The sequence below is a fragment of the Sarcophilus harrisii genome, chromosome 4, assembly GCF_902635505.1.
Source record: "Sarcophilus harrisii chromosome 4, mSarHar1.11, whole genome shotgun sequence".
Lineage (NCBI taxonomy): Eukaryota > Metazoa > Chordata > Mammalia > Dasyuromorphia > Dasyuridae > Sarcophilus > Sarcophilus harrisii.
The window spans coordinates 188,983,893-188,997,649 of record NC_045429.1 but is presented as its reverse complement, the minus strand read 5'-3'; the positions used below and the strand labels follow the sequence as shown (position 1 = coordinate 188,997,649).

Below are 13,757 nucleotides of genomic sequence, written 5' to 3'. Positions count from 1 at the left end.
AGCAGAGTGCTTGACTGCAGAGTAAGTGCTTAGTAAGTGCTTATTGATTTTATTCTGGGACCATAAGTTTCAGGACAATTGATCTGCATTGATAAGAGGAATTTACTTTTACTCACATACATGTGTATAGGGATGAGGGTGTGGGGAAGAGAGGAGGTTTTGAACTTGGAAATACTTAAACATAATTCATCCTTATGTAGGAAATGAATGAACCCATTCATCTGACATAAATTATTGATTCATCCATTAGTACCAATTAGTACCCATTCTTTATTTGAGAGCAAGACTTTGTTTTTTGCAAACTACCATGACCATAATTAAGAAAGCAAAAAACAGTGTAATTATATTAATTCTTCATTGTTCCCAGGAGTTCACCAAAATGTGCTGGGCTTCTAGTTTTACACCATAGTTGGTTTTGTCACATTGTAATGAAAAAGTGACCCAATCTTATTTCCAGGAAGTACTCTATGTTTTATTATGCAAGGAACTGATTATCTATGTTCTGTACCCATTTATTTGACTGTTATTATAAGAGGGTGACAGGGAACCCCCACTGTTTCATATGTCCTTTATGTCCCTTTAACATTAAAAGCTGAGGTAAATACTGTTTTATTACTTTAGCTCAAGTTGAATTAAGCTTCTTTTCCCTCATTTGCAGTAGATTGAACAACTGTTCAATTTTAATGAAAGGATTATGCAAGCCAATCCATCTTCCAATTTGATAATTTCATGTAAAATAGAAAAGAGAAGCAATTTCTTCTTGTTTTCAGATCCCAAATAACTGTTCTGATTTGTTGATTGTGTATGCTTAGTCTGGCAGAAATTTCATGTGGATCAATTTTTGCTGAACAAATAATGTTGAAGAGTTGGGAGCCATAAACAAAATGCTGTCTGAAGAAATTAGAGACTGGGCATCTTGGGTTTTAGTAAATAATTTTTTAATTAGACTTTGAGACTAAAAAAAAATTCATTTAGATGTAATGTAATTGAAAACTTACCTTCCCCAAAGTGAAAGAAGCAAACTGGGGGTTGGGGAGGAGGGTATAGTTTTGAGACTTGGATAGTTAGTTATTTTAAGAGTCTTTCTGAAGAGCTGATTTTGATGCTTTTGGCTTCTGAAGCTTTATACTTACTTTTTATATAGTATCCATTTGGAATGCAGACATTTCTTTATGTTTCTCTAATACATTTGCAGCCAAAGAAACTTACAGATACGCAAGAGGAAATTCAAGGAAATATTCCCTCCTTATTATCACACACACAATCACCTATGTGACATTGCCTTCTGAAAGCAATCTTATTTAATGAAAAAAAAATTTTTTAGACCATTTTAAAATTCCTTATTCTATATAATATCTTAGAACTGAAAGAAAATTTAAAGGCCATCCAATATAACTCCTGAAGCAGAAATCCATTTTATCACATTCCCTAAAGGTAATCCAATCATCACTTGAGGTTCTCAGTAATATGATTTCTTCAGTCAACTCATTCCACATTTGTACAACCTAAATTGTTAGGCATTTTCTTCATATGAACTAAATGTGACTTCTCTGGTGCTTCTATCTATTACTTCTAGGTTTATCTTTTGTAGTAATCAAAGTAAATCTAACCCTTCTTCTATGTGGTAGGCCTTCATATACTTAAAAGCAATTATTTTGTGTCTCTCTATTCCCATCCTCCCCCCCCCGCCCCCAAGGATTTAACATTCCCATTTTTTCAATTAATATTCATGTGGCATAACTGTTCATCCTCTCACCATTCCATTCAGTTTGCTCTGGACATTCCCCAGCTTGTCAACTTCCTATCCAAAATATAGTTTCTATACTTAAACATAATGATCCAAATGTAGACCATGATAAGCTAGAGAGGGAATATTACTTTTTTTATTGGATAAAACATGATTATGTTAATACAATCTAATATCACACCAGCTTTTCTTTGTGACTAGGGAACTCTATTGCTTCTTACTAAGCTTGAAATCTACTAAAATCTGAAAATATTTGAAATATGAAATATTTGCTAGTATAGTTGATTTACATTATATTTATCCCTATTGCATATCTATTTGTTACATTTATCCCATCATCTAGTGAGATGATAGCTTTTTAAATCTGTATTTTGATTGTTTTATTTGAGAATTTGATAATGTGTCACTATACCTTCATTTAAGTCATTAATAAACATATTAAGAGAAACAACACGAAGATGAGAGGCCTTGAGCATGGACACTGGCTACTCTTTTGATCTACACATTCAGCTGAGTTTGAATTCTTTTTTTTTTTTTTCATCAGTTCTACAACTCTCCACCTCATAAAAATTATCATGAGAGGTTGTGTCAAAGCCAAATGTGCTTTGGAGAGACAGTATAACAGAGGGGAAAGAGTGCTGAAATTGGTGCCAAAAAGACCTGGAGTTCAAATTACTTACTTAAGTGAGATCTTGGACAAGTGACTCAACTTCTCAATGTCCTAGGTCTTTAAATTATATAAAGTCCAGAGAATGTGCTGACATGTTAATAGAAAAAAAATTCACTAGAAGGTTGTTATTTAGTTTTTTTCAGGTCTAGATCCTGGATCCTATGTCATTTGTCTAGTCATCCAATCTCCTAATGTGTGTGTGTGTGTGTGTGTGTGTGTGTGTGTGAGAGAGAGAGAGACAGAGAGAGAGAGAGAGAGGGAGAGAGATAGAGAGAGAAAGAGAGAGAGAGACAGAGACACACACACATACACACACACACACACAGAGAGGGAGAGAGAGAGAGACAGAAAGAGACAGACACATACACACAGAGAAAAAGAGAGACAGACAGAGAGATACAGAGACAGAGACAGAGAGAGACAGAGACACAGAGAAAGAGAGACACAAAGAGAAAGGCAGAGAGATAGAGGAAAAAAAGGGGGGAATAAACAGAGGAAGAGAGAGAGGGAGGGAGAGAGAAATGCTAGTATTGCCATGACTTGTTTTTGGTGAACCATGTTAGCTCTTGGCAATCATTGCTTCCCTTACTAATTGCTCACAAATGATCTCTTTGATGAGTTTTAGAATTTTCTCACATTAGAATTAGAAAAATTCATTTCCTCGTTTTTGGAAAATTGAGACATTTTTTTCTTGTGACTTCTCTTATTTTCTATGATTTTTCAAATATTTTTCTTTCCCCCAGACACTGCTGATAATTCATCAATAATTATATCTCCAAATTCTTTTAGCATCATGGAATACATTTTATCTTCTGTGCTTGGTAACTTGAACTCATTAGAGACTCATCAAATACTCTCTGACCTTCTAAATTATAGGTTAAAATTTTTACTTTTGAAGAAGTATCATTTTTGTTTGTCTAAATTATATTCAGAATATTTGCCAGTTTACTTTTGTTGTATCAGTTGTAAAATTGTCCTGCTCCTTTTGAAAGTCAATGTGCAAAGAAACTTAGTTACTTTATTTCACCTAGAAAGAGCAGGCTTAGGAGAAAATTAGGGGCAGTTGGAGATAGATGTGTACAATGACTTTTGTTGGTTTCAATATGAAAATAAGTCAAATGATGTTCTTAAAGGGGGAAGATAGATGGGAAATGGAAGGCAGTTTCTTTGGAATGCAAGAGTCAAAAATTGGTTCAACCAAATTTAAAATATTTGAAATATTTATGTTTTTAATCAGTGACAATAGATAGCTAGATGGCACTGGACCTGGCCTCTGAGTTTTTCTGAGTTCAGATCTGACCTCAAATATTTACTGGCTATGCAGCCCTGGGCTAGTCATTTAACCCTATTTGCCTCAGTTGACTCATTTGTAAAATGAACTGGAGAAGGAAATGGCAGACCATTTCAGTGTCTTTGCCAAGAAAATTCCAAATGGAGTCATGAAGTGTCAGACACAACTGAATAACAACAGCAGCAACAATAACAAAGAGACAGCATCGTGCTGTGAATGGACTACTAAACTAAGTCTGGATACCTGAGATCTAGTCTCAGGTCTATCCTTAACTAGTTGAATCCTGTTGTTCAGTCATATTTGACTCTTTGTAACCCTGTTTAGGATTTCTTGATAAAGATACTGAAGTGGTTTGCTATTTTCTTCTCTAACTCATTTGACAGATGAAGAACTGAGGCAAACAGAGTTAAGGGACACAAAGATAGTAAGTGCCTGAACTGCAGATTTGAACTCCAGAAAATGAATCTTACTGATTCCAGGCCCAACATTCTATTTGCTGGACTACTTAGCTACATAACCTGGGGGGCAAATCACCTGTACTTTGCAATAATCTCTTAATTAGTCTCTCTCCATTATTTTTCCCTCTGCAATCTCTTCCTAGTTTCCATATGATATTTCTAAAACACATCTAAGTAAAGCAAAATCTCTACTCAAAAAATCTTAGGTTTATTATTGCCTCTGGGAAAAAAATACCGACTCAATAAATCACAGAGTCTCAGAGTTGGAAGGCCATCTAGGCTAACCTACACCTGAACCAGAAATCCTTTTACAGCACAGCTGAACATAGCCAAATGGAAGTATCCTTCCTTTGATTAAAGAGCTCTAATGGGAGGGAACTACCTTTGTCTGAGGTAATATAATAAAAATAACAATAGCTAACATTTATATAGTACCTTAAAGTTTGTAAAATACTTTGCAAATAACTATTTCATTTGATCTTCACAACAATCCTGGGATTTAGGTCTTATTATTAATGCTATTTTACAGATAAGGAAACTGAGGCTGATCAAAATTAAATGATTTATCTAGGATCATATAGTGTCTAAAATTTTGCTCTTCCTGATTCCAGGTCAAGGTTCTATTCACTGTACTACCCAGCTCTCTAAATAGACAATTTTAGTTTGAAAATTCTCATTTTATGAAGCTTCTCTTTACATAAAATCTAAATTTGTAAATTCTCTGACACTTTTACCCTTTTTACTTTCTTCTTGATTAATCCCTCTTCAAATACTTGAAGAAGGTTATTAGAACTTTCCTAAACCATATTTTCTCCAAGTCCCTTTTAGCCTAAAAATGTCATTTAAAGTAATCCTAAAGTAATCCCAACTCTATTTCTCTCCTATCTTTCTAGTCTTATTTTGTATTATTAATCCTCTTCTCCCACTCTCTGTTCCATTCAAACTGGTTTACTGGTTATTCACTCTAAACATGCCATGCTATTTCTTGCCTCCATGGCTTTTCATAAATGATGACTTTATTCCTCACCTCAGTCCCATATGATCCTATATGTGTGTGTGTATGTATAAAAGCCTCCTGTATATCCTTATATAAATATATATATATCCTATATATATAAATATAAATCCTACGTATAAATATAACTCATCAGTCTCTTACACAAAGACCTTTTATATATACCCAGTTTTTAGCACTCTCTCTTTTTATATTTATATATTGTTTATATTTATTTTCTTGAGTATTCTTCCCCATATATTCAAGGTAGAATACAAGCTCACTGAGAACAAGGACTATTTGTTTTTGGTCTTTAGATCCCTAATATCCAGCCTAGTGATTTTATACATAGTAGTCATTTAAGGATTGTAAATTAAATTAAAATGAATTGAATTTCCACAGATCCCTGTTTCCCCATCTGTAAAATGGGATGAGATTATATTTTTTTTTCTCAGGTATCTTTTGGCTATAAAATGATAAGGGTGCTAGCTGTAAATGAGATGTAATATGTATTGTAATGTAAATGTAATATTTGTTTTCTAGCTCCTTGACAGTTGAGAACAATCTGTAGCAAAGAAGACCAAAATCATGAGTTGATCTGTTGTGAACTGTGAAGACAAGACAAATAAACTAAATGGTTAGAAACTGGACTTAATCTAAATTAAAAGATATGACTCAATTTGTTCATGTGCTCCCAATAAATCATGTGACTTAGGAATGGTTTTTTTTCTTCCAATAAATCATCCTTTTAAAAAAATTAAACAAACCAGAGATGGTGTACCCTGATATATTCTGTTTTTCCATTCATAAACACTACATGAATAGTAACTTAGGTGGGACAATGGGTCCTTGTCTCTTAGGTGTTGATAGCTAGAGTTGTGCAAAACCTCTAGGGGAGTGGGATGCTGTGTTCTTCTGGCTTACAGAGTGGTAGAGTGAGTAACCCTGCTTCCTCACCTGGCCCTACTCCCAGTATCTGGGAGCTGTTCAGTACAATGCTCTGATCCTTGCACAGTATTGAGTGGTTCCCTTGCCTTGGTCCCATGGTACTATTGCTATAGTACAAATATTCCAGGGATCTTCCTTTTCTTTCTATCACCTCAACACCTGCAGTGACTCAAGTGGGGCTGCCTGTGCTATGGACAGATATGGTCTGTTCTCTTTCTTGAAAAAACATCAACAACAACACTTTCTTTCACTTCTACCCCATGGAACTGTCTTCCATAATGGAACCATTATTGCCATGACTCAACTCTTCTTCTTGTCCCCCAGTTTTGAGAATCTCACCCTTGTCTGAGAGCAAAAGTTTCTAGGTACGAGTACTATTTTGCCTCTGTTTCTTTGTCTAGTAATAATGATCAGGTGTTAGCCATTAGAAGTGGCTCCCTTCTAATTATCTAGGAGACTCCCATTTGTCTTTTGAAACTCTATACTGAAAATTCAATAGTGATGAAAATTTCCTTTAAGCTAAAGAGAGGATCTGTGGTGTGGAGAACCACAGGAAGATCTAAGTTCAAATTCTCTGATATTTTCTGGTTGTGTGACCCTGGACAAGTCACTAAATTCTTTATTCTAGGCAAACTCTTAAAGTCAGGACCTGAAAAGTGATGTCCACAGATATTTGAATTTGGATGGAAAAAAATAAAAACTTTCAATATATTTGAATTTCAATATATTTCAATATATTTGGTTTCCTTTACAATGCTATGTGTTTTATTTTATGTATCAAGGAGCCCATGATACAAGAGAAGTTAAGAACCCCTGCTGGAAAGCCATAAATTTCAAAGATGGTGCTGGTCTATATTAATAGAGGGAGTTTTCTCATCTCCCTATTCCATTTTTATACCATTCCCACTTATGCTAATATCTTTATCAGAAAGGCAGATGTGTTTCTCATTGTTACCATTAGGCACCTGGCAGGAGGAATAGTTTTTGTGTGAGGTCACTTGCTATTTTTTTTCCTGTGGGAGAATATACTTCCCCCTACCTCCCCAGCTTTTAGCCTTCCTCGTTTGCCAAGAAAAGAGACTGGGATGCTAAGTCCTGCTGTCCTGGGGGGTTGAATGAATGAAACACAAATTATCAAAGTTGTACATTCACTCAAGCATTTCCATGGGGATGATTTTGGAAAAAAAATAGTCTCTGGTATTAAAATAACAGGAAACCGGAGATGGGAGCATTTGAAAGGGGGAGTAGGTTTTGTCAGCTGCCAATGCCTACACCCCCAACAGAGGACATCCTGAATGTAAGGGTTATTTAAGAAAGTAGGGGGAGGAGAGAAATTCAGCTGATCTAGATTAAACAATGCAAAGATGAAGCTGCTTTAAGGGATTTTATTATTTGTCACTGTCCACAAAAAAGGGAGGGCTCCAGGTTAAAAGAATGAACAAAGAGATTTCCTTTATGTGTAATAAATGAGAAAAGTTGTCTGAATCAGTTTCACTACTGCCTCTTCCCAGGGTCACTTGGGCTTATTTTGGAATCATCAAAATACTAGTGGTAACTGAACTCCCTTGTAGGAAATACAGTACTCATGTATAAGATTTCTGTAACTGAGGCTCATAGAGGTTCATGTAACTTCCTTTAGCAAGGGACGGGTAAGTGTGTTCTTCATAGAACCAAAGTTTGCATGTCCAGCTCCATGGGAGGGATCACAGTCTAGAAGATTTGATTTCTTCTGATTGTAACTGTTCCAAGTGTATTGAATATTCATGAATAAGGTCTTTTTTTTTTTTTACTTTCAAAATATAGAGGTAAAATGAAGTAGATACAGGATTAAGGGAACTGGAACTTACCACACAGAATCCAGAGCCATCCAGACACTCATTTGAATTCCCATTACAATCACATGGTAAGCACTCTCCAGTCACAGAGTGAAAAAATCCCACTCCACAGCTCTGAAAGACACATATACATCAAAGAATTTTTACTTAAAAGGTCAACTTTAGCCCAAATTCTGAAAGAAAGGATAAAACAAATCTTCAAAATCTTCAAATTATCTTATGTTCTCTACAAAACATGCAATCTAATAGGGATCCAATCTTCCCTGTTCTTGTGATCTTTTGTCAAAGTTTTCTTTCATAATTTGTTTTACATAATCCTTTTTACTGGCAACATGGGATACCTCATTCTTTATAAATTTGAGCTTGATTAGTTTCTCTCCTTTTTTGTCTTATTGAAGTCATAGCACTGTAGATTTGGAGCTAGAAGGGAACTTGGAGGCCAGTGAGTACAATTCTTCTATTTTATAGATGAGAAAATTAAAGTTGAGAGATATTAAGTGACTTACACAAGATCATACAGCTACTATGTGTCTATTTAGATCCTTCTTATTCCAAGAAGATACATTCATACACAGATACACATATGTGTACATATGTATTAAATGTATGTATGCCCATTAAATCTCAGAATATAGTATAGATGTACATACATACACATATGTAATGGCTTTTTATATATCTGGGATTCTTTAATTTCTGTTGTGATTTTCTTGACATTTGAAAAAAAGCCGGAATACAGTTAGAACATAATTAACACATTTGGAAACTTTGAACAAGGAAAAGGTTCCATGGAGGAGTATTAGGGATATTAGTCACTGTATTTTATTATCTTTTATTTCTTGGGGAGGAAAGGCATGTTCTCATGTTATCAAAGACATGGATATCTACTCACTGCTCCTTTGGTCAGATCTGCCTTTAAACCATCCCAGAGAGATAATGCTCTATTTTATTTCCAAAGATTTACTGAGGGAGAGGGAGATAATAGAGTTTCCCTCAGGAATTATATTTGGCATACATCCCATTCCCTTTTTTCCCCTCTTAGGGACTATGATGCAAACCTATTTCCTCTTACATTTTCCTCTGTAAAATGAAAAACAACTAGTCACCCCTAGGGTGATGGCAAGTTTGGGGGCCCACCCCTGAAGCTGGTCATGAAAAACTTAGAGGAAATTTAAGCAAGAATGATGCCTACTCTCCAATGTAAAAGATGAAAGAAACTCTTGACATCATTAAGGTCAGCCTCTGTTTCACAAATGAAAAAACTGACTCCCTGGAAAGTTAAGCCATTCTCCTAAGGTCATAATTAGTAAGGGTTAGAGTGAAGATTCAAACCCAGAAGTTCAGGGCTCTTTCTACACAATTTACCACAAGATTACGGCACAGCAACAAGCTTCCATGAAGAAAGGACAAAGGAATTGGCTTTCTTATTCATATAAAGGAAGGCAGAGGTAATATTTTTTTTGCAGTCTACAAGGAGACATTTTATAATTTACATTGGAAAGCCTATCTCCATTGCTAGTGAGGAACAACCAAGAGAAAGCATCTTAAATGGCAGTAGGAAGCATTTAGGTTAGACAAGAGCAAAATATAACCTGAATGGCAGATCCATTATTATGGATTATGAATGTAATTTGCAGTTTCCTTTTCTTGCAGTACAGTCTTGATTTGAGCTAAACATATAATTGAAAGTGGGAAGAAGATAAACTACACTAAGAATTCTTGACACGAGGTCCATGAGTTTTATTTTAATTTTTTAAAAAGTATTTTGATGACTTTAGTTCAACATAATTCGTTTCCTTGTAATCTTCTACATACAAGCAAATAAAACAATCCTTATTTAATGCATTTAAAACATGATTCTAAAAAGATTCTATATTCTTCACCAGATGGAAGTTATATTCTAAGTTTCATTCTGTTATTTCCCAAGAGCATGGGGTTGAGGGTAAAGGGTAAGGGGTTTGATTGTTTGCTAATGTGTTATTGGAGAAACAAAAGGGGCCCATGACACAAAAAAGAACCTGTGGACTAGATGATCTCTCTAGTCTCATGGTTCTATGATACTGAAAAACCCACAGTAGATTTCAGGGCTTTGTTGTTGTTTAGCAAATTATTCATGACCTTATTTGGGGTTTTCTTGACCAAGATATTAAAGTGGGTTGGCATTTCTTTCTCCAGCTATTTTACAGATGAGGAAACTGAGGTAAAGAGGGTTAAAATGACTTGCCCAGGGTTATATACCAAATTTGAACTCAGAAAGATGAGTTCCTGACTTCAGGTTTTGGTACTCTATCCACTGTGCTATCTATTTAGATAGAGAGACTAGGCTAAAATATCTGTGTTTATCCTCTTATTTATTCTTATAGAGTAGTTGACATGCTCTAGGAAGAAGTTTTTGATGAGAGGACATAGCCATTCCATTGTTGAGTGAAAGGTCACACCCGGCAATCACTCATTCTCACTATAGTTCACACATAGAGAGAGGAAAGGTATATGAAAGCTTAATCCCACCCTCAAAACACCTTGAGTGTAGGACTATCATTAAAGAACCCAAGAAGACCTTAATTACTAAAAAAAAAAGAGTTACTAAAGCCTATGATCACCATTAAGAAATGAACTCTTTCACTTTGACTCTAAAAATTTCTGTTTTATCATTCTCAGTTACTTATGAAGCCCATCTAACCTCTTCTGCATATATGGATGGTTCTTGATTTGTTAGTAGGTAAAAATAAGAACATATTTATAGTTCTACTCTTTATATACAGTAGGGAAATGAAAGAGAAGAGCTTTAATTATAGTTGAACATCAATCCATTATTCAATCAACCTACCAATGAGTATTTGTGGGATTTTTTTGTTTGTCTTCCATTTTGGAAGAGAACCAGTGACATCATAGGGTGATGTCTTGACTTGGATTATTTGGATATAATTGGATTGGATATTTATAGAGTACTACATATCCTATGATCATATTGGATCCAAATTGCTATATAAAAAGTAAGATTTCATGTAGTTTAACTCTTCACATCTGTCCCCCTATTATATTCCAAGTGCACTTATGGGGGGCAGGATATAGGGAAAGGGAATTAGTTGTTTGCTAATGCACTATTGGGAAAAAAAAAGGCTTCCCCTCTAGTTTCTATAGATCAGAATTGGGAATTTAACAGCATTTTTATTATGAGAAAATACCATTCTAAAAACCAGTCTCTATGTTATGTTTTATAAATTGTTATAATTTTCTTATAATTTGATTTAAAACAATTATCTTTTGTTTTTGCATTGCCTTAATTTCTAGATATATCTTCTTCCCACTCCTTCCCAGAGATCAGTTTCACCTAACAAAAAATAATAAAAGAATGAGGGGAAAAATTAGTTCAGCAAAATTAATCTCTACATCTATCATATTGAATGGTTCCCCACCTTTTCAAAGAAATAAGATTTTTTTTTCCTCACCATTTCTTTGAGTCCAAGGTGTATCATTATAATTACATGGTATTGAGGTATTTTTTGTTATTGTTGTTATGTATATTATTATAGTTATTGTACATATTATTTCCCTTGATTTACTTATTTTCATCAGTTCAAGCTTAATTGTTGTCTTCATAATCATTATTTCTTGTGACACTATAATATTCCATTATATTCATGTCTTCAATTTACACATTTCTTAAATGATGAGTGTTAGCCTTACTGTATTTACTCCAGCCCTCCTCCTCTTCCCACTGGAACTGGAACTCCCAATTAGTCCCAGACTCACCATGCTACTTGGTCTCTATCTCCACACTGTGCCATCTCCCCCATACCTTTTTACAACTCTAACTTAACTTCCCTTTATGTGTTGTCTCCACATATTAGATTACAAGCTCCTTGAAGGCAAGGATTCTTTTGCTTACTTATTTTTAATTCCCAGCTCTCAGCATAATCTCTGTCACATAGCAAACACTTAATATATTCTTTTTTTCCTTCACTCAAAACTTCATCTATTCAAGTGAGGGGGTTGGATTAGATTTCTTCTGAAGTTCCTTCCCACACTAAATCTATCAGCCGTTGTACCAGATTTTGTTTAGATATTTCCCAATTAATGGACACTTACTTTCCCCACTCAGTTCTTTCCGACTTCAAAAGTGCTGCTATAAATATTTTGGTGCATATGGGACTTTTCTTTTTGGCTTTGATCTCCCTGGAATATTTAGTTAGTACTAGAATCTCTAGGTCAAAGATATAGACATTTTAATCACTTTGTTAGCATAAATATAAATTGCTTTCTAAAATGGTTGGACTAGTAACTTAACCACCTTAATTTATTACCGGGTAGATTTTGACTTTTGTGTTAGTATTTCTTACTTGATTTTTCTGTGATGTTGAGGCCATTTCACATCTTTGTCTTGACTATAGAAATATTTTTAACTCCTAAATTAATTTGCTGATGACATCAGCCATAAAAATGTTCAAACTATCTTGTGACACTGATGACCCAGAAATCAATGTTTTATTTTCCTAAAATTTGTTTTGGCATCTCTCTTTGAACACTGTATTTTAGTTGAGACAATTTCATCTCACATGAAAGACTTTTTTTGTCCAAGATTTGGAAGTGTCAGTGATCCTTGCATTAAAAAACAAACAAACAAAATAAACACCCTAAAACCAAAACCAAAATAAAACAAACAAAAAAACCCAACCCAAAACCAAATCCCCACATCCCCAACACACATACTTTCCCCACCCCAAACCAAGCCTCAAATGTCTCCAGGGAATGATCATTGTAGTCACAACTATTTAACTTTTGTAGTTTAATTGTGAAAGTTGCATTTATAGTCAGATATCATACTGAGAATAGAACTCAAAACAATCTTTCTTGCTCTGAGTGTACCCAGTTTGGCCATGTTGATTTTAGGTTTACTTAAAAACTATCACAAGTTTAGGATGAAAAGAGAGGTCCCAGAGAACTTTATCTTCTTAGAAAATTACATCTCACTCTAGTTTATGAAAAAAACCTGGTAACTGGAAGATTTGAATTGACCACCAGGCCACACTAACTCATTTGACTTTCTATAAAAAACATGGAAGGATTGTAATCTACTTTTATAGAGATAGTAGCCATACTGGTAAAATCCCAGAATCTTGAAATAACATTATTATTTATGTATATATTCAACAATATAACAATAATATATATGTATTTATATGTATATTTGTATGTATACATGTATACATATACACAGTTTTATATGTATATAAATATATAAAACACACAATACACATGTATATATACATATATAAATACATATAATATAGACAATATATTACACATAGCATATACTATGCTAATATATTATATAGAATACATATTTTATTATATATAAAATATATAACACATATTTATGTATGAATTTTGGATGATAGTATCATAGATTTTGAATGGAAAGAAACTTTATAGGTCATTTTATTAAATATTTTCACTTTATAGGAGAGGAAACTGAAATCCAGTCAGGTAAAGGTATTTTCTCAAGATTAAACAGGTAGTGAATATTAAGATTTGAATCTACACTCTCTGATTCTTCATCTAGCAGTCTATGGGAGGCAACATTACAGTATACATAGAGAGTAGTATGTACTTCAGAGGAGTGAGATTCAGAGGTCATCTAATCCAACACTCTGATTTTACAGATGAATAAATAGGAGTCTTGGGTGATTAACTGACTTGTCCAATCTTACACAAGGAGTAAATATCAGAGAGATTTAAATCTAAATCCTTTGATTTCAGAGTATCTTTCTACTGTGCCACACAACTGGGACGAAAATGCATTTATATAGTAAC

General features: G+C 34.2%; 1 protein-coding gene across 2 annotated transcripts in view; it reads right to left on the bottom strand.

Moving 5' to 3' along the window:
• The window catches only part of LAMA4 (laminin subunit alpha 4), a 170,702-nt gene that overhangs the window by 112,569 nt on the left and 44,376 nt on the right, over positions 1 to 13,757 (bottom strand). For both annotated transcript variants that reach the window (XM_031964386.1, XM_031964387.1), the window contains exon 2: positions 7,956 to 8,057. In XM_031964386.1, the coding sequence (XP_031820246.1) occupies positions 7,956 to 8,057 (102 nt within the window). The remainder of the gene's footprint in view (positions 1 to 7,955; positions 8,058 to 13,757) is intronic.